At 41.4% G+C, this 18,842-nt stretch overlaps 1 protein-coding gene across 2 annotated transcripts; it reads left to right on the forward strand.

Annotated features, from left to right (window-relative positions):
- The first annotated feature begins 360 nt into the window (after positions 1–360).
- TIMM17A (translocase of inner mitochondrial membrane 17A) lies at positions 361–11,372 on the forward strand. Of its 2 annotated transcripts, none has more exons than XM_061630336.1 (6): positions 361–475; positions 5,875–5,974; positions 7,193–7,256; positions 8,745–8,873; positions 9,375–9,485; positions 11,124–11,372. In XM_061630336.1, exons 1-6 carry the CDS (start codon positions 450–452, stop codon positions 11,192–11,194), a joined length of 501 nt encoding a protein of 166 aa, XP_061486320.1. In that variant the 5' UTR covers positions 361–449; the 3' UTR covers positions 11,195–11,372. The 2 variants fall into 2 exon arrangements, with proteins under 2 accessions (XP_061486320.1, XP_061486321.1); XM_061630337.1 differs by lacking the exon at positions 361–475 and adding an exon at positions 1,696–1,775.
- Positions 11,373–18,842: the final 7,470 nt, after the last annotated feature.

Genomic DNA, 18,842 nt, shown 5'->3' on the forward strand with positions numbered 1-18,842 from the left:
TGCTAGTTCTATGGTGGAATATTCAAATATGCTTAGTATGAGTCTCTCGCTCCAGTTTCCCACTCTTTAGGAGCAGCTGCGTGTTGAAAATTAGAAATATAAAAGTAAAGTCACAATTGGCACTCTTACTCTAAATTGGACTAATTTTCCACTCGAACTTCCCCTGCACTCTGCAAATATAGACAGTTTCACCTTACATGCACCATAAGAGGGCGAGGCCTCCCTTCCAAAGGCGGCTTTCCTTTTATAATCCAAACTTATGTGTCACTCTACACTTTTTCTATCTCTGTTATTCGAATCCTTATTGGCTCAGCCCCTTGACTCTCCGCAACCAATGGCCGTGCTCAGAGTCTTAACGTGAGTGGGTGGTGGTAAGGGCCACGTGACTCTCATGCAACTAGCCGGCTTGGTGAGCGAGTCGCACGCCGGTACGGAAGCCGGGAACCAAGATGGAGGAGTACGCGCGTGAGCCTTGGTGAGGAGCCGCTCTTGTGTCTCCTGCCTCTCCCAAGAAGGATGGAGAGTAGAGAACGGAGCGGAGAGGTGGCAGGTTCAGTCCTTAGCCGTCGTAGTTAGCAGATCCACGTGGCTGTCTCCCCTTCTTCAGTCTCGTGACCTCGGGGGGCTTCTCTCTTGCCCGAGACGGCGGGGAGCACCTTGCTTCTGCCTCGGCCAGCCTGGAAGGGTGTGGGTGAAAGATCCGATCCCAAGGGATCCGAGACAGGCAGAATGGGCTTAAGCTCACCGTCGCTGACCAAAATGGGCAGGTCACAGTGGCAGTCTACTGTTTGCCAGAGTATCGGTCATGTGGAACAATGAGGGCGGGAGGGTGTCTTTCTGTTAAACTGGGAAGTTCCCCGAAGTATCCTTTAATGTTGATGTGGCAACCTTATTGACATGGCTGTAGCGGGGATGAACAGAAGGTAACGTACTGGTCCACCAGAGGACCATTTCTGGTGCGTCGGCCACCTGTAATACCTCCTACTTGCTGAGATTCTTATTTTTTAAAAGTTGGACTAATCCATCAAGGCATACCTAATATTCTTAAGCAAGTGTGCATATTCAGGTTTCGCTTTAAAAAGGATTGGTTTTAACCAGAAAAGATACTGAGTATGCACTTCTGCTTTATAAACACGTTGGTGGATTATGCAGACAAAAAGTATAATACTGCACAAGAGTGGGATCACCACTCACCTCGCCAATACCATATGGATAGGGTTGCTAGGTCCACATACTTAGATTGGGATTGGGTGGAGGTGGCTTGAATTTGTAAATAATTGGTGGAAAACATGCAGCCTCTGTGGCCTCATTTCAGAGGGAGTGAAGGAAAGGAAGGGGACATATGGAAATTGGTGGACCAATGTTAGGAGGGAGCACTGTACAAGTCATCATATTTTACTTGTGTTAATAATTGGAATTGATGGGAAATGGGGTAGAGGGGACAGAATTGGAGAGAGGAGGGAGAGCACAGGCAGAGAAGAGAGAGCGTGGCACACAGGAATCAGATGGTACAGAATGTTGTGAGCACCACTCATTTTTTACTCTGGCTCTGCCCACCACCAGCATGCAGCCCCCTTTAGGAAAAAAGGTCTTCCTTCCTTGATTTAAATGCTCAGTCCTTCCAAACTTCAAGCAGTTTAAAACACTCCATTCCCATAAGCAGTATTTATAAATTGTTTGTAGATATGGTCCCTGCTTCCAAGGCGCTTACAATATAAACTTAGCAGGGATGAGGTAAGAGTTACAGTGGATTGACTCATCTGAAACTATGACAGGTGAGCTTCTTGCTTTGTTGCCCCTTTCCCCCTTTCTGGAATAATTTGTCTAGAAAAGCCCAGATGTGTTGAATTGTTCTACCCCATTAAGGAAATTACTGAGAAATGTTTTAATTGTTTAGGGCTCTGCCCTCAGCTTTTGTTACTGTGGGGCCCATAGCATTGGGTCAGGGCAGCAGAAATATTTCAGATCCCCAACTATCTGCAGCAGTTTTTTAAAGCAATCAAGTGCCTAGGAATTTTCCAGCTATGCATTGGGCCAAGGTTGATTAAAAATTTGTAGTTAGTCCTTTCTCAAACTCTCAGAGCATTTATGTAGCAGATTTATATATGTGTCTGTATGTACTGTTATGCTTGAGAAGAGGTAGGCCAAATCCAATAAAAAGTATTTTGCTTGTTCTTCTCTTGGACCACAGTCTCTTGAAACTTGCTTGATTCATGATGCAGTATTTCAATCTTTTTTTACTTGCATTTTGCTCTGTCCTGTACATTCAGAGCAGCTTAGAGCAGTGCTACTAATTGCTAATCATTCTTTTCCCAGAGGGCTCAGAGTCTAAGAATTGTACATTGGCATGGGATTGGCAGAAGGAGTTGGTGCAATTTTGCTGGCTTTGCACAAGTGCTCAAGCCTAGTCCCCAGCCCTAGGGCTGTTGTGTTGGGTTGTGCTGCCTGTCATGGTATATAAGAGACATGCAAGGTTCTTTGTACAATACCGTCATGATACTTCTGGGGGCCACTTTTCATCACATCCTATTATTGGAAGCCTTTTGGATTTATCAGTGTGGATATGAGAACAACGCAGACTAGGAGTTTGCTGGAAAACAAGGCATAAGATGAGCCTGATGGATCAGGCCAGTGGCCTATCTAATCCAGCATCCTGTTCTCACAGTGGCCAACCAGATGCCCATGGGAAACCTGCAAGCGGGACCTGAGTGTAAGAGCACTCTCATCTCCTGGGGTTTCCAGCAACTGGTATTCAGAAGCATACTGGAGGCAGAACATTGCCATCATGGCTAGTAGCCATTGATATCCTTATCCTCCATGAATTTGTCTGCTCCTCTTTTAAGCCATCCAAGTTGGTAGCCATCACTGCCTTGTATAGGAGCAAATTCCACAGATTAACTATGAACTGCATGAAGCAGTACTTTCTTTTGTCTGTCCTGAATCTTCCAACATTCAAATTCGTTAGTTGTCTGCAAATTCTAGCGTTAAGAGAGAGGAAGAAAAATCTTTCTGTATCCACTTTCTCCATGGAGTGCATAATTTTGTACACTTCTATCATGTCACCTTTTACTTATCTTTTCTCTAAACTAAAAAGCCCCAAATGCTGCAAACTTTCTTCACAGAGGAGTAATCCATCCCCTTGATCATTCTGGTTGCCTTTTTCTGGATCTTTTCCTATTCTACAATATCCTTTTTGAAATGAGGCAACCAGAACTGTTAACAGTAATCCAAATGCTGCTGCACCATAGATTTGTATGACCGCATTATGATATTGGCAGTTTTATTTTCAGTACCTGTCCCAATGATCCCTAGCATGGAATTTGCCTTTTTCACAGTTCGCATGAACTGGGTCAACAGAACTATATGGCTGTTGTCCTTATTAGACTTTGGATCTGAAGACAGAAATTGATCTCGTGAGAACCATGGGCCTGCTGTTGAAAATGGTAGCCCCTTTCCAGTGTGTTTATAGGTGCTGGGAAACACTTGGGGTGTGTGTGTTGGGAGGAACTGAGACGATGATGTTAGGATGTGGGGTATGTTCTACTGCATATTACAGAAGGAGTGTGTATTTCTTTTTTTTATCATGAACACAGTAGGGCCCCGCTTTTTGACGGCCTGCTTTGCGGCGTTCTGCTAATACGGCAGCTTTCAATTAGAGTAAGGCCCCACTCATAAGGTGCTTGTTTCACTTTTACGGTGTTTTCTGGGCGTCGGGCTCCATTCTATTGAATGAGTTCCGCTTTTAGGTGGGGGTATGGAACGTAACCTGCCGTATGAGTGGGGCCCTACTGTAGTTTTTTTTCCCAGTGAGCAAGAGAAACAGAGCATCAAGAAACATTAAAGACATTAAGACATTCAGGGAAGATATGGGGGAGGAAAGGGTGGGGGAATGATCTACATAGTAATCTCTCACTCTCTGTAAGAGTGCGGTAACAGGTTGGATCTCCTAGCAATCCTTCATGCAGACTGGTCTGTATATGGAATCTGAATGTCTGAGGATATGCCAGTCTGCTGTCATAAGGAGAGATTTAAATATGCAACTGTCATTTACCTGTCATTCCACCCCATCTTTGTTGGCGTGGTTCAAATCAGTGGCCATTTAACTAAGTGTGTCATTATGATCCTGCTGTAACACAGTATACAAATCTATTGTCTTAAGTTTGGATTGGGACTCACAGTTTTTCTGGTAGCTGGAAAGTCTTTGAACGAAAGGGAGGTATGGAACTAACTTTAATGTTGGATATCTGGGAGTAAGCCAAATTGAACCCCGTGGGACTTATTTCTCAATAGACATGTATAGAGGGGTGGGGAACTTTAAGGCCCAGGCCTTTTTGGTCAAGTCACGCTCACCTGCCCTACACCTGACATCATATAAGACATCAGGTACGGGCAAGTAAAGATCTGGCTCAGCCAAAGGGGGTTTGCAGGCACTACCTATAAACTGATAGCCCACACCTTGAAAAGCAAGGGCTTTGCAAGACATAGCAATCAGTTTATTGTGTGGTCTTGAGAAGCCCCTTGCAGTTCACAATGGGATCTTGCGGAGGGCTTTGGAACGGCCAACACGAGACTGTCCAGAAGACCTGGTAATCAGCCGATTGTCAGGTCTTGCGTAACGCTTTGAAAGGCACTTTGCATGCTGTATGTCTGCATGTGGGCCAAAGAGAGTCAGCTCACATCACTGTGATGTCAGGTTATTTAATAGGTGGGTGCCCCTGCCTGCCTTTCAGATTTTCCTCACCCCAATGCATAGGACTATACTGTTAATTAAGTGTTGCAAGCAGGTTGATTGGATGCTGTTTAAATAAAAATCACTATTAGCCACAAAACATGTTCTGGGGCGTACTTAAAGTAGCTATTTGGATCCAAAGGAACGAAGAGTATTCAGTTTTTCATGAGGCTGCTCAGAAAGATTTCCAAAACGGCAAGCATGGTGGAAAAATATAAGTAGTGTCTTAGGAAGAGCTTCTACTTTGCACAGAAATAATTTTAATGGATTTTGGGTACATTCAAGCTTCTAGTTTCAAAAATGGAAAGTATGGATATAAGGAGCAGCAAGTACTGTACGTGAACTGCAGCAGGAGTTACCTGCAGGTGCATACACACGCCTGCAGCCACTTGCCCTGGCACCCACAGGGTCCCTTCCCTCTGCCCCCTCTCTACTGAAATTAAGCTTGAAAGAAGCATTCTGTTATAGCCAATAGAATAAGTTCATGCTTGGGTGTGTGTGCTGCCCACAATAGCTTCTCCGGTTTGCAGTTGTGCCCATGGGCCCAAATAGTTTGGCTGAACTGTAGTTACAAGCTTAGTGTTCCAGTTCCAATAAATTCTCCCAAGGGGAATTGGGAGAGGAGAGATTTTGAGTACATAGGTAATGGGTAACAGGGTTGTTATACTGCTGAAGTGACCAGTGTCCTTCATTTATATTTGTATTTCTTTACATTCAGTTGTTTCCCATAAAACATGTAGATGTTTCATATATAAAAACAATTCAAATCCAGTGCCGATACAGACTGCAATTAAAGGAAACCTCCACTTAAAGGGCTTGTTGAAAAAGAAGGTCTTCAAAACAATAGAGACAGCACCTGTCTGATATGTAGTGGGAAGGACTTCCAAAGGACAGGTGCCACCCCACTAAATGCCTGATTCTGACATTGTACAGAGCAGACCTCCTGATGAGTGAAGTCTGCAGTAGGCCCTCTTCTGCAGGGTGCAGTGGTAGGTTGCATATATATGGAGGTGAATCTTTTAGGCAGATGATCTTTTAAGTTTAGTGAATCATGTTATGAAATATAAACTGAACTCTTTCTTTACCTTACTATGATGTAATGTTTATAAGACAGAACCCGTTAATGCATGTGTTGTTTCATTTAGCCCCTGGAGAATAGTGGATGATTGTGGTGGTGCCTTCACAATGGGAGCCATAGGTGGTGGCATTTTTCAAGCTATCAAAGGATTCAGAAATTCCCCAGTGGTGAGTTAAACCTTATCCATGAGAAGTTATTTTATGATTATAAACTTTCAGTGGTTATAGACACCCGTTCACTACGCTCGACGTCGAAGGCCCTTCTCCGGGTCCCAACCCATAAAGAGGCCCGGAGATCAACAACTAGATCTAGGGCCTTCTCGGTGGTGGCCCCCGAACTATGGAATGCCCTCCCAGACGAGATACGCCTGGCGCCTTCTCTGTTATCTTTTCGGCGCCAGGTAAAAACTTACCTTTTCGCCCAGGCTTTTTAAATTTTGTAAATTTTTAAATATTTTAATTTAACATTCTAAACTTAATATGATCTTAATTTAAATCTCAATGGCAATTTTATTAATGTTTTATAATTGTACTATATATATATATATATATTTCCACACTTGCTCATATTTTAATTGTGATTTTGTTTGTTGTACACCACCCTGAGAGCTTTCTGCTATGGGGCGGTCTAGAAATGTAATTAAATAAATAAAAATAAATAAATAAAAAAACTACCTAGAATCTTTTTAATGGAGGCACCTCTTTCAAGGTCTTCTGCTTCAGGTTGTACCGGAATTAGATATATGGAAGGGCCTTCTATAAATGAATAAAATAAATGAATAATGGAATAAATGAAATGCTAAGAACCTCTTAACTGTAGCTGAGAAAATATAAGTAACAAATGTGCAAGTAAAAAACACTATTTTTAAAAAAAATCTCTACTTGCTATGACGTGTTTTCCATAAACAAGAAACTGTCAAGACAAGCAAATTGCCATCAAAACATGAAGAGTGGAATGTGTAAAAAGCCTTGGCATTCTTTAGCCTTCCTATTTTAGTTACTTTTAGTACAACTATTAACTTCACTGAGATATACATATATGTGAGTTTGTTAACAATATAAAATCACATGGTGTTACCGGATCTTGAAGGCTCCCCCCCCCCCGAATGAGCAATTTATGGGTGAGTTGAAATGCCACAACAGGTTAAGGCTATGCCAGGCCAAATTCAGCCTGTAGCTTTTATGTCACCCAACCCTTGTTCAAGTGGTGAATGAATTGGACTGGGTTTATGTCATCTTGATCCCATGGACTTCAGGAGGGCTAGGGTTTCATACCATGTGCCTCAGTTTCAGGATTGTAGAATAGGCTAAATGTATCCTGTATATAATATGTGAATAGATTAAACTATTGACATTGCTCCAGTTTTGTACTTTTATCTGTTGCAGGGTGTTAATTATCGTTTGCGGGGTAGTTTGACAGCTATTAAAACCAGAGCACCACCGTTGGGAGGTAATTGCATTTTTTGTACAATATCTTTTCCTTTTCTGTTTTAAAAAGGAAAATTGATCGCAGTTCTCATAGCACTTCTTATCCCTTAGTTTACCTTCAGTACATAAACGTAATTATATAGCCACGAGAGTGGCTGTATAATGTAGTCAGCATGGTTTTTTCACATTCTGCAATGTTAAATTGAAAATACCCCCATGCCATTCTGATGCTTCCCATAAGCTCATTTCAAAACAAAACCTTACAAAACCTATAGTCCTGAGCTCAGAAACGCTTGCTTACCAAACCTCTAAATTTTCATGGCGATACACAAAACATAGAGAATTGAGAGTTCAAAGTGTAAAAGGAGAGAGAGAAAAAACAGAGCCCTTTTGACCTTTTTTCTGTTAGAGTTCCCATAATTTGTTGAAATTAATTAAAAATCGGCCATGTTCACAGAGTACCTGTAATCCTATTACTGACCTTGCCCCATACTCACACCTTCATCTTCTGCAGTTTAAAAGTTTAAGAAATGCCTGGGTGATTTTTAATTAATTTAAGACATTTTTCATTGAACTCAATGATAATGTCGGGCATGCTCAGTAAGAACCAACTGTCAGTGTTCTAAAAGGCAGACTCACAGCTGCTTGGCTTGGCTAATCAGGGGGCCACACCATAACCCATGATTTGAAGTTGGTTTGTTTTAAAACTGACGATTGTTGAACCACAATCCCTTGTTCAGATGAAAAGAGAAACCGTGATTGTTTTTGGTTTTAGTTAAACACTTCCAAAGTCATCCTGTCAGCCACACAGGAAGGGAGAGAGTGTGAGCTCAAGGGTCAGTGTGATTCATGCATGTCATGCTAAATAATGGTTTAGTATGCTGTGCAAACACATCCAACATCGGGCTTCAGCTTCTGCTGGATAGTCATTTCCCCTACGACAGGGCTATCTAGTATGAACTGCCCTTTGCAAATGAACAGAGGAAAGAGGCAGGCAAGAAAAACAGGTGTCTGTTCTTGCTCAGCTGATTTTGTTTTGAAGTGCATGGCTTTTAATATATTGCATTTTATTAATGTTTTGGGCTGCTTTAAGGATTTAAGCAGGATACAAAATAAGAAAATTAAATGCATTCTAATGTAATGCCCTGGCTGTTCAGAACGTTGATGAAAATCTGCTGGTGAGTGACAGTAGTATTGCTAGGCAGTTAGATTCAGTTAGAGAGAGCAGTGAACAGAGTGTTAGGAAAAGAGAATGTAGTGAGTGGGAGATTTAGTGGTTTGTTATTTGAGGATTTATTAATATGTGATGGGAATTATGCTTATGAAGACTTCTGTTTATTGTTAAAGTCTTGAATTGTTATTGGCAAGTTTCATCAATTTCTACTTCTTTTGGGAGTTTGAAGTGGAATTTCTACCATAACTGCTGTCTGTGCTGGAACCATGATACTAACATCAGAAAACCCAAATAAGGAAAGCTTTTTAATTCTAAAATATTTTCCCCTTCAAATAGGTAGCTTTGCTGTCTGGGGTGGTCTCTTCTCCATGATTGACTGTAGTATGGTGAAAGCAAGAGGAAAAGAAGATCCTTGGAACTCCATCACCAGTGGCGCTTTAACTGGAGCCATTTTAGCTGCAAGAAGTAAGGACTTCAGGTTTAGAGTGAATGCTTTTTCAGAACATTTCATTAAAAATGAAAAACACTTTCATGTCTGTCAAATTTTTAAAATGTAGGACAATCCTGTGTCCTTAATCCATGTTAGCATATATGTCTGACTATTCTTCCCACAGTAAGAATTTTATACCTTCAAATATTTAAAATGAGAACACATAATGAACTCATGATTGCATCTTTGTTAGGAACAATATTGTTAAGAAATCTAGCAATATTACCTTAGCATGGAGAGAAAATGTTATGAGTTGTAAATTCACTCAGGAATAGAATAATTTAATGCCTTTTATTCTGTATACAATCTGCACAGTATTAGTTCAAACATTCTCTCACCAGAGTTGCATAAAACTGGCACCTGGTCGATATTTTGAATACTTATCATTTGTAAAATAATAAATAAACTGGCACACCATTATAAAAAAAAATGTTCCCCTGAAAAGCAACCTTTTTCTTAAACTCTACCTCTTTCAGATGGGCCAATTGCCATGGTTGGATCAGCAGCTATGGGAGGAATTCTTCTGGCTTTAATTGAAGGAGCAGGTATCCTGTTAACAAGGTTTGCGTCTGCACAATTTCCAAATGGTAAGATGTCTATTATAATTCAGGGTACAATACAAGATGTTGATAATGATTCTTTGAGGGTTTACTCTGTTGCCGATTAGCCACCTGAGTTCTGTTTATGCGAGGGAAAAGCATTCTAAAATATAAAGTTTAAAGCAAAGGGTTTGTTAGGGAAACTAAGATGGTCTAATAAGGAGTAGCTGTCCCAAATATGTTGAGGAATCTGGGAGTACAGGAATGTGAGAAGCTGTGCTTTTAGATGGGTTCTGTTCCTGTTGATAGCTCCACAGATGAAATTAAAAGCAAGTCCATGTTTTGTTTTCCTCTGTTTCCCTTTCAACTGACACCAACACTCTGTTACTTAACTGTCTTCGACATTCCGTAGGTCCTGGAGACTCTCAGGTCTTTATCAGACTGGGTTCTTTTGTTTGTTGTCTTTTAATTTATAAACTAACATCCCTCTGCATACCTAGGTAAGTCCTTGAGCATGTAGAAACCACCTGCTTATTTTTTGGTGGTCCTGTTCCACTTCCAGGCTGTTAGGCACAGAATTATCTTAAGTTGTGTAGTAAAGGGAATGATGTTGTATACCATTGTTGCTGTTTTCCTCCTCCCCCGATAAAAAAGGCTGACATTTCTATGCCAAATTGCATTCTCAGTCTCTTGCCAGAGAACCCTACAAGTTCGAGGGGTTTTTTGTTTAACAATTCTTTGTAAGTTTATTCAGGTTCTCTGTAGCCCTATTTCATTGTTCCTTAAAATTTAATGGACTCCTTATCACACCTAAGGTTTCAGGCCTATGCATGATTAGGAGTAATCACTGAATTCTGTGGGAGTTAACTTGCATAGAATTGGATGGCAAGCATTCTTATTTAAAGACATAGTAAACCAACTGGAATAGTTAACCTGTCTGGAAATGTTTAATATTCTCATTTAAAACACAGCAAACATCAAGTAAGTCATGTAGTGATGCTTCCATAATGCTATCAACCCTAGTTTTAAACTTAAAGGTAAAGGTGTCCCCGCACTTGTAGTGCGAGTTGTTTCCGACTCTTAGGGTGACGTCTTGCGACGTTTACTAGGCAGACCATATATATGGGGTGGGATTGCCAATTCCGTCCCCAGCCATTCTTTACCCCCCAGCATATGCCGGGTACTCATTTTACCGACCACGGATGGAAGGAAGGCTGAGTGGACCTCGACCCCTTTTACTGGAGATTCAACTTCCTCCTTTCGTTGGAATCGAACTCCGGCCATGAGCAGAGCTTCGGTTGCATTAGATGGCAGTAATTCTCAAACTGTGGGTTGGGGCACAATAGTGTACTGAAATAGAACTCTTAGTTGTGGAAAACAGTTAAAGGTTGTTGGAAGCACACTAGCTATGTTCCATGACTTGCTGCTCTGGCTTGTCTCCTTTCACTCAACTACCAGCATTATTTTAATTTTACAGTACTAAGAAGCTAATCCATGTACTTTTACATACCTGAAACTAACGGCAGTGGAACAAAATTGACCTTGGTCTATGTAGCTTATGCTTGATCTACTAATAGGTACTCAAACATTGGCATAAAATAAGGTTTAAATGCTTGGTATGAAAACATATCCATTGTGACATGCTGCAGAACACTGAATACTTGTTCCTTTTTTTTTTAAATACAGGCCCTCAGTTTTCAGATGACCCATCTCAGTTGCAACCCTCACCATTTGGGGACTATAGACAGTATCAATGATTTCTTGTGTTCTTCTGTCTTGTGTTATACAACAAGTTGTCACCCTTAAGGACAAGCAAGATGCAGCATCATTTGAAGACTTTTCATTGGATGTGTAAACCTTGATTTTCTGTAATTTCACAATATTTAAAAGATAATTATTAATAGTAGAATTATATTATTGTAAAGTGGCTCTGAAGTGCTTGAAAAACTACTTAGTATTCCTTGCGGCAAGAGGATCAAGCTATGTATTGGTACAGAAAGAAATGAATCTGTGGTCATCTCTACAGTGTGTTGACCACATAGGTGTCAACTTTGAGGAACAGAACAGCCATGCCACAACAAAGCTGCTAGCGCAATATTTGATGTTTCAGAGGAGAGTGGACAAGTAACAGGACAACTGAGGTGGTCTGATTTCTGTTTTACACCACACAATTGGAATTATGGACACAAAGTAAATGGAAAGTACATGTTTTTCCTCCTTCCTCTTACAATCTTTAATGCCATATAGGTGTTAGGCTGTAATTATTTTTCTTAATACAATACAGTGTCCCCACATAAACACTCAAAAGGGGGAGGTAGAGTTCATAAAAACTATACCAGCACCCTTTCATTTCTCTGTAGAGTACCTACAGATTTTACCTCACGTTCCCTAGAGTTCTCCTGGCTACAGGACTGCTCAGTTTCAATGACTAACCGTTTTGAGTCCTTTACAATTGGATCTTGTGTATAATTCACATATTAATGTAAGAGTGGAATGTAGACAATCTGACAGTGTAATTTGCACATGTAGAATCTACCCAAATGTAACAGGTCTGCAGAGCATATCTATTACCCCCTATACATATTAACACTTGCACAGTTGAAATATTTCCAACACTTAGGCTACAATCCAGTACATGTCTATTCAGAAGTAAACTCCATTGGGTTCAGTGGGACTTACTCGCAGGTAAGTGTGTATTGGTTTGCAGCCTTAGTTTCTTTGAATGGACTTTACACATCTAAGTATGAATTGGCAATGTGTTACATTCAGTCTTTTAGATGGATCGATAATGATTACCTTTGCCTAAATTAAAATCTCTTTTGCAAGTGCAAAATTGAGCAAATTTAAATACTCCTACTGATCCAGTCATCCGACCATGCTTTTCCATTAAATGTACTTATTTATAAATGTACTTATTTGTTTTGACCTAAATACATGAATGCAGAACCGAGCCTGCAGAAATTAAGTCGATTAGAGATTTGTTTTGGCTCTCTGCACCCCGCAAGCACCCAGCTTAAAAATATGCTCATCCTCCTTCCCCGTCATAGCTTCACCTCCACTGCACCTCCCTTCCCTTGCATCTTTACTTCACCATATTTGTAACACTTAAGTTTGGCTGAGAGCATTAAAGGTCCTTATTTATCTCTCTGGAGTAGCTGCCAGATTTTATGCAACCTGGATTTTGTTTCACAAAGAAGCTTGAATTTGTTTTATTATGAAGGAAATGGAGTTGACAACATACCCTCTTGAATGGTATGTGCAGTGCTGCAGATGGTTAGGGTTGTAATAGGCATAATGCAAACAGGAAGAGGGTGGGAAGTTCAAGGCCTCAAACAGCCAGAAATCAAGGGGCCTGTGCTAGGTGCTATTCTTCTGAGTACGAATAGCAGAAAACTATGGACACAAAAAGTGCAGCTCTGGAGGGAAGGTAGCACTCTTATCCTCCAGGAATTTCATATGACTCCAATTCCTGCTTCCAAGAAGCAAAATGTGAAGGCCACCAATATAACCAGATCCTCCTTAACATTACCTGCCTATAAAAATGTATTGCCCCTTATACTGCCTAGTGGTTTAGTTCAACAATGCTTCTGTACATGCCCATCCTAGTGATTAGATTTTAATCACTTCCTTGGTTGTTAGTACCTCACACTTTTTTCTACCTTAGTTGCAAATTCATCTAATTTGGGGAATGCATTATGCCAGTGCTGGTGGAATTGTTCATGTTGCACTTGGGCCTTCACCTACCTTACAGGGTTGTTGTAAGGATAAGATGTGGTGGGAAACAATATTTTCTATCTTGAGGAAGGGTGAGATAAAATTGAAATAAAAGTTGAGCATCACAGACTTAAGATTCCCCAACTCTCCCATTGTTGTGTTTTGTTGTGTAGGTTAGAATATTCAATTTGGAGGCATTGCAGGAATGAAATACACAGTTCAAGTTTTGCAACTAAAGTAGCCTCTTTATGAACTGAGAACTTTGAAACTAAGTGATCTGACTAGCTTCAAGAAGGTTAGCTAAATATTCAAACCACAACTGAGTGACCTACACAACCTATGTACATATCTGCAAATGATGAGAGACAGGCAGACAAAAACTTTTCAGTCTCCCGAGATGATAAAAAGTAGCAATGCCATTAACAGATACCTGTGTAAGGTTAAGCTGCTACGTTTTACTAGGGTACATCTTGGAGCTAAATCATCTTGTGGTTATTAACAGGCATTTCCATCAGGTGTGGGGAATCTTTGACTCTCCAAATGTTGCTGAACTACAACTCCCATCGTTCCTGGTCATGGGCCATGCTTACTAGGGCTGATGTGAGTTGTAGTAGGGCTGAAGGTTCTCCACACCTCATCTACAGCTTGATGATACTTTTTTCATATTAGAACCTAGGGTTATCCAATGAAGTTGAATGTTGGAAGATTCAGGAAAGACAAAAGGAAGTGCTTTTTCATACAGTACATGCTTAAACTATGAACTCTGCTACCATAAGATGTGGTATTGGACTACCAACTTGGATGGCTTTAAAAAGGAGTTTAGACAAATTCATGGCTGATAAGCCTATCAATGGCTACTAGCCATAATGGCTGTGTACTACCTCCAATATCTGAGGTAGATTCAGAAGAGGGAAACCAGAATGACCAAGGGGATGGAGCGACTCCCTTATGAGGAAAGGTTGCAGCATTTGGGGCTTTTTAGTTTAGAGAAAAGGCAGGTCAGAAGAGACATGATAGAAGTGTATAAAATTATGCATGGCATTGAGAAAGTGGATAGAGAAACGTTTTTCTCCCTCTCATAATACTAGAACTCGTGGACATTCAAAGAAGCTGAATGTTGGAAGATTCAGGACAGACAAAAGGAAGTACTCCTTTACTCAGCGCATAGTTAACTATGGAATTTGCTCCCACAAGACGCAGTGATGGCCACCAGCTTGGATGGCATTAAAAGAGGACTGGACAAATTCATGGAGGACAGGGCTGTCAGTGGCTACTGGCCATGATGGCTGTGCTCTGCCACCCTAGTCAGAGGCAGTATGTTTCTGAAAACCAGTTGCTGGAAGCCTCAGGAGGGGAGAGTGTTCTTGCACTTGGGTCCTGCTTGCAGGCTTCCCCCAGGCACCTGGTTGGCCACTGTGAGAACAGGATGCTGGACTAGATGGGCCACTGGCCTGATCCAGCAGGCTCTTCTTTTGTTCTTATGAGGCAGTATGTCTCCTGAGTACCAGCTGCTGGGAAGCACAAGTGAGCTGCTTATAGGCATCTGGTTGGTCACTGTGAGAATAGGACGCTGGAGTAGATGGTTTTTAAAAAAATATATTTTTTATTCTTCATGATTTACTGAACTTATTTCAAGCCTATTGTTTCCCTAGTTCATATTCCAATAGTTTACAAAACCACGTTTCAGCAAACCTAACGGAAATGGATGTATCCATAATGTAATGTACCAAATCCACCATTGTCCATTTCTGCCAACTCCAAGCACTTCAGTAACCATTCCTATATGGATGGAATGTGTGGGCTTTTTCCATTTATGAGCACAAACTATTCTAGTTGCTATCAATAAGATATTAACTAAGGATTTTTGTTCCCCAGGAATATCCTTAATACAGTTAAACTCAACATTGGAGAAAGGCTCAAAGGTTAACCCTACATTAACATTATTTAATGTACAATTTGCTTCCAAAATTCATAATTGTGCTGGCATTCCCACCACATACATGATGAATGTGCATTTACGGCAAAACACTACCAACATTTAAAATGGGTCTCCATATACATTCTATTCAACCTGGCAGGAGTTAAATACCAGTGCAATAAAAGTTTGTACTGAGTTTCCCTTACTGATAAACTAAGTGAGAGAATTGCAAATCTTAAGCCATCTCAACTCTGGGTTAGTAAATCCCATTTCCGTTTTCCATCTTGATTTGATTTGACATCTCCCTTTTACTTGGATTCATCAATACTTTGTCATTTTTTGCCAATAGGTTTTATCTGTTACAATTTTCCATGGGTTATGTTCCTTACCATATACATAGGCCCCAGAATGGCCAGCAAAAGATTCCTTAACTGAAAATTGGAGCCATAGTGGTTCTCTTCCATCTGCTTTTTTAAGGTATCGCATTCTATGTTAACATCCTTGCATTTTCTATTAAATCTCTAAATTAATAACAATAACGACAACAACAACAAAACAGCAATAATAATAATACAACTTCTGTCCCACCCTTTGTCCCAAAAGCAGCCCAGGGTGGTTTGACTCTGTTGCAACAAACACAAAAAAGAGACATGTTGTTGCACCTTAAAGACGAGCAGATTTGTTGTGGTATAAGCTTTTATGGACTACAGCTCACTTCACCAGATGAGTCTACCACCAATTACAAGGCTTCATTTTCTCCGGCATGCCCCTTCCCTGAATGTATTCCGCCAGGCCTTGAAGACCTGGCTTTTCAGACAGGCCTTCGGGACTTCCGGGGAGGGTTAATCCTTATGACTAATTGCCTATTACTCTGAACTGTCATTGTTTTATAATTTTATTGTTTGTATTGTATTATTATGATGCATTTTATTGTAACTGAGTTGTACGTCATCTAGAGTGGCCACCGGCCAGATAGGCGACACATAAATTAAATTATTATTATTTATTATTATTTTCATTTTCTGATGAAGTGGGCTCTAATCCTTGGAAACCCATGGTACAACCAACCGGCTAGTTTTTAAGGTGCTCTGTCTTGTTGCTCAGTCACCCAGTAATGTGAGCTTTCTCTAATACTTCTGTGGCAGATGCAAGAAGTTTCACCTGGATGGGATGAAGGAAAAGAGGGTTCAGAAGAGTGCATAGCTCCAAGCAACAGTTGCCAGGGAGACTGGAATGTTGGGAGAAAGGAGGGTGGCAGGTTAACTGGAGGAGGAGGAGGAGAGAGGTGTGAATCTGGGAAAGGACAGGGAAAGGGAATGGTTCTGGGATCCAGTGGATTTGTTGAGGGGGGAGCCATTTCCAGGGAGGCTGATAGGAGCTGGAGTGGCTGTATAGGAGTCATGAGGCCACATGTACCACCCCCAATGTTCTGTGTGTGCTGGCCTTATCTTTTCTCTTCCAGACCTTCCCATGTTGAGCAAGGAAGATTAGAGGAGGCATCTACCCACGCTCATTTGAACATGAGCAGAAGTCTCCCGATCATGTCTAGAGGCTTCTACTCCTGTTGAAGTGAACACAGGTAGAAGTCTCCTGCTCAACATGGGAAGGTCAGGGACTGGGCAGGCAGTGGTGGGGATGTTGAGAGTGAGGCCAGCAGCCCTGTGCTCTCAGTGAAAGATTGATATTTCCTCTTCAGCCATAATTCCTGAACGGGACTTGAGTGATGCAGCTGAATGAGGAACAAAGGCAAGTGATGGCCTGAGCTTCCTTGTTTTCCAGGGTATTATGATGGGGTGGGCTTAAAGGAAACCTGAGCTGCAAGGGAAAGAACAGCAGTGAGGAGGAGCAGGGAAACCAGCAGGTCATTGCAAGACTCCTCACAGGCATCGCTGCAGTACTAAGTGGGACACAACCAGTATTTATACTTTAGAGAACTAAAGGGTTGTATCCCATGCTAGTCCTACTCAGAATAGAACCACTGAAATTAATGAGCACGACTAACTGAGGTCCATTAATTTCATTGTATCTATTCCAGTGGACAGTGGTCCATTAGGGCGTCCATCTTCTACTTTCTTACTTACAACTAGTCTAGGGGGGTGGCTGTGACAAGCCACTAGCCAGACACCCTGTGCCTGTGCCGTCTAAGGGAATGGAATTCCCAGCTAACTCAAAGTGTACTTCTCTGCCCAGCCCCCCCTTTCCCTTCCCCTTTAAAGAGCTTTCTACCACCAAATAAGGGGGGAATTTGTCTATAAGGCTGCCCCTTTTAAATCAGCCTAATAAAGAAAAAAAAGCCCTTCCTTGGGTCTTCTTGAAGCCTCTAAAGGTAGCACAGTTTTGTGGCTTCTGGATGTGGGGGTATTAAAATTAAGTGAGACTACACCAGGTTTATGAAACATGATCTAATGTTTACTAGAGCAGAACATTATAGAGTTTAAGAGAAAGATATGCAACGCAAAATTACAGAAAACCAGTATATTCCCTTCGGAGCAAAAAAAAAAGACGAACAAAACAGAGTGTTAAAGGCAATCCTCTGTCCCTGGGCCAGTTATGTACCCTGCAGTAGAGTCCTCCTAAAAGTTGCAGCCTTGACTTCTTTGTTCATACTGTGCTGAGTTCCACCTTTGAACTAACCCATCTCCAGGCTGTCCACCCACAGATATTGTCTCTATCTGTCCCCTGCCAATCACAGGCTATGCCTAGCATGATACAGCCAGCAGGAAACATTGGTGTCCCAGTTACGGGCAGCAGGAAGTAATAGTGCTTTAATTTTCCCACCTACAGACATGGGATGGAGTTTGACTTCTTCCTGATTTGAATGTCCAGGCAGGTAATTTGAACAGATTGACCCTTTAACCCTCTGACAAACAGACAAGTAAGATATGCAATAGACAAGATAGATATGCATCCCCATATAATACACAGCACTCAATAAAAAGCATAGTCCATAGTAACAGTCCAGGACAGCAACGTCTAGTTCCTTCAAAGTGGTACTGGCAGTCAGCTTCCTCCACCTTAGCCTCAGTTTTGCATTTGCAGAATCAGAAGTAGGGTTGCCAGGTTCAGGGCCTGATACTGATCCTGTATCTTTAGGAGAAGAGAAAGTCAGCCAAGTGCAGGTGTTCTTACAACACAAGGTGGAATTCTCCCTTCCCCCTGCACAACTTTAAACATACAGATTTCTTGGAGGCCGGGCCTAAGTATATATACTTAGTTGTCCAGGTAATGCTCTTTATTTATAGAGCTACACTGTCTGGGAAGATGGCTTTAAGTAGCTTAGGAATTTGAAAGCTGCTAACTTTCCACTTTCTAGGGAAATATATCACTCAGGTAGGAGGTCTTGACATCTGAGAGGGTGGGGAAAACAGCCCAATGATCATACCTAGTGGGTATGTCAGGTAAAATGCTCTGTATGTGTGTGTATGAATGGGGGAGAGAGAGAGAGAATGGAAAACCAGTTGAAAGGAGAAATAAAATGGAGTATCCTGGAGAAAGGCATGACTGCCAGACTCCACACTGCAACACTTGGTTGCAGGCTCTATTGTTAATTGTGTGACTAGCATCTTGTCTAGTTTGATCCTCAGTAAGGCCCCATTTTGTATGGCACAGAAAACCTTAGGAAGGAAGCAAAGCTATGTTTCTATGCCACTGGCACCAAGAACTCAACCCAAAGCATATATTTCACATTGTTTATAAAGGAAGGTCTGCAAAAATGGTTCTGCCTATAACAAAGCCTTTCACCAGCAGGTCCAGGGAAGAACAGTGTGTGGACA

Source organism: Rhineura floridana, chromosome 6, assembly GCF_030035675.1.
Source record: "Rhineura floridana isolate rRhiFlo1 chromosome 6, rRhiFlo1.hap2, whole genome shotgun sequence".
Classification (NCBI taxonomy): Eukaryota; Metazoa; Chordata; class Lepidosauria; order Squamata; family Rhineuridae; genus Rhineura; species Rhineura floridana.

Bases quoted from the DNA above. Each gene is read 5' to 3' on its own strand.
- TIMM17A (XM_061630336.1), top strand. From the start codon at position 450: ATGGAGGAGTACGCGCGTGAGCCTTG. The intron at 8,874-9,374 runs GTAAGGACTTCA...TACCTCTTTCAG, and splicing joins AGCCATTTTAGCTGCAAGAA to ATGGGCCAATTGCCATGGTT. The intron at 9,486-11,123 runs GTAAGATGTCTA...TTTTAAATACAG, and splicing joins GTCTGCACAATTTCCAAATG to GCCCTCAGTTTTCAGATGAC.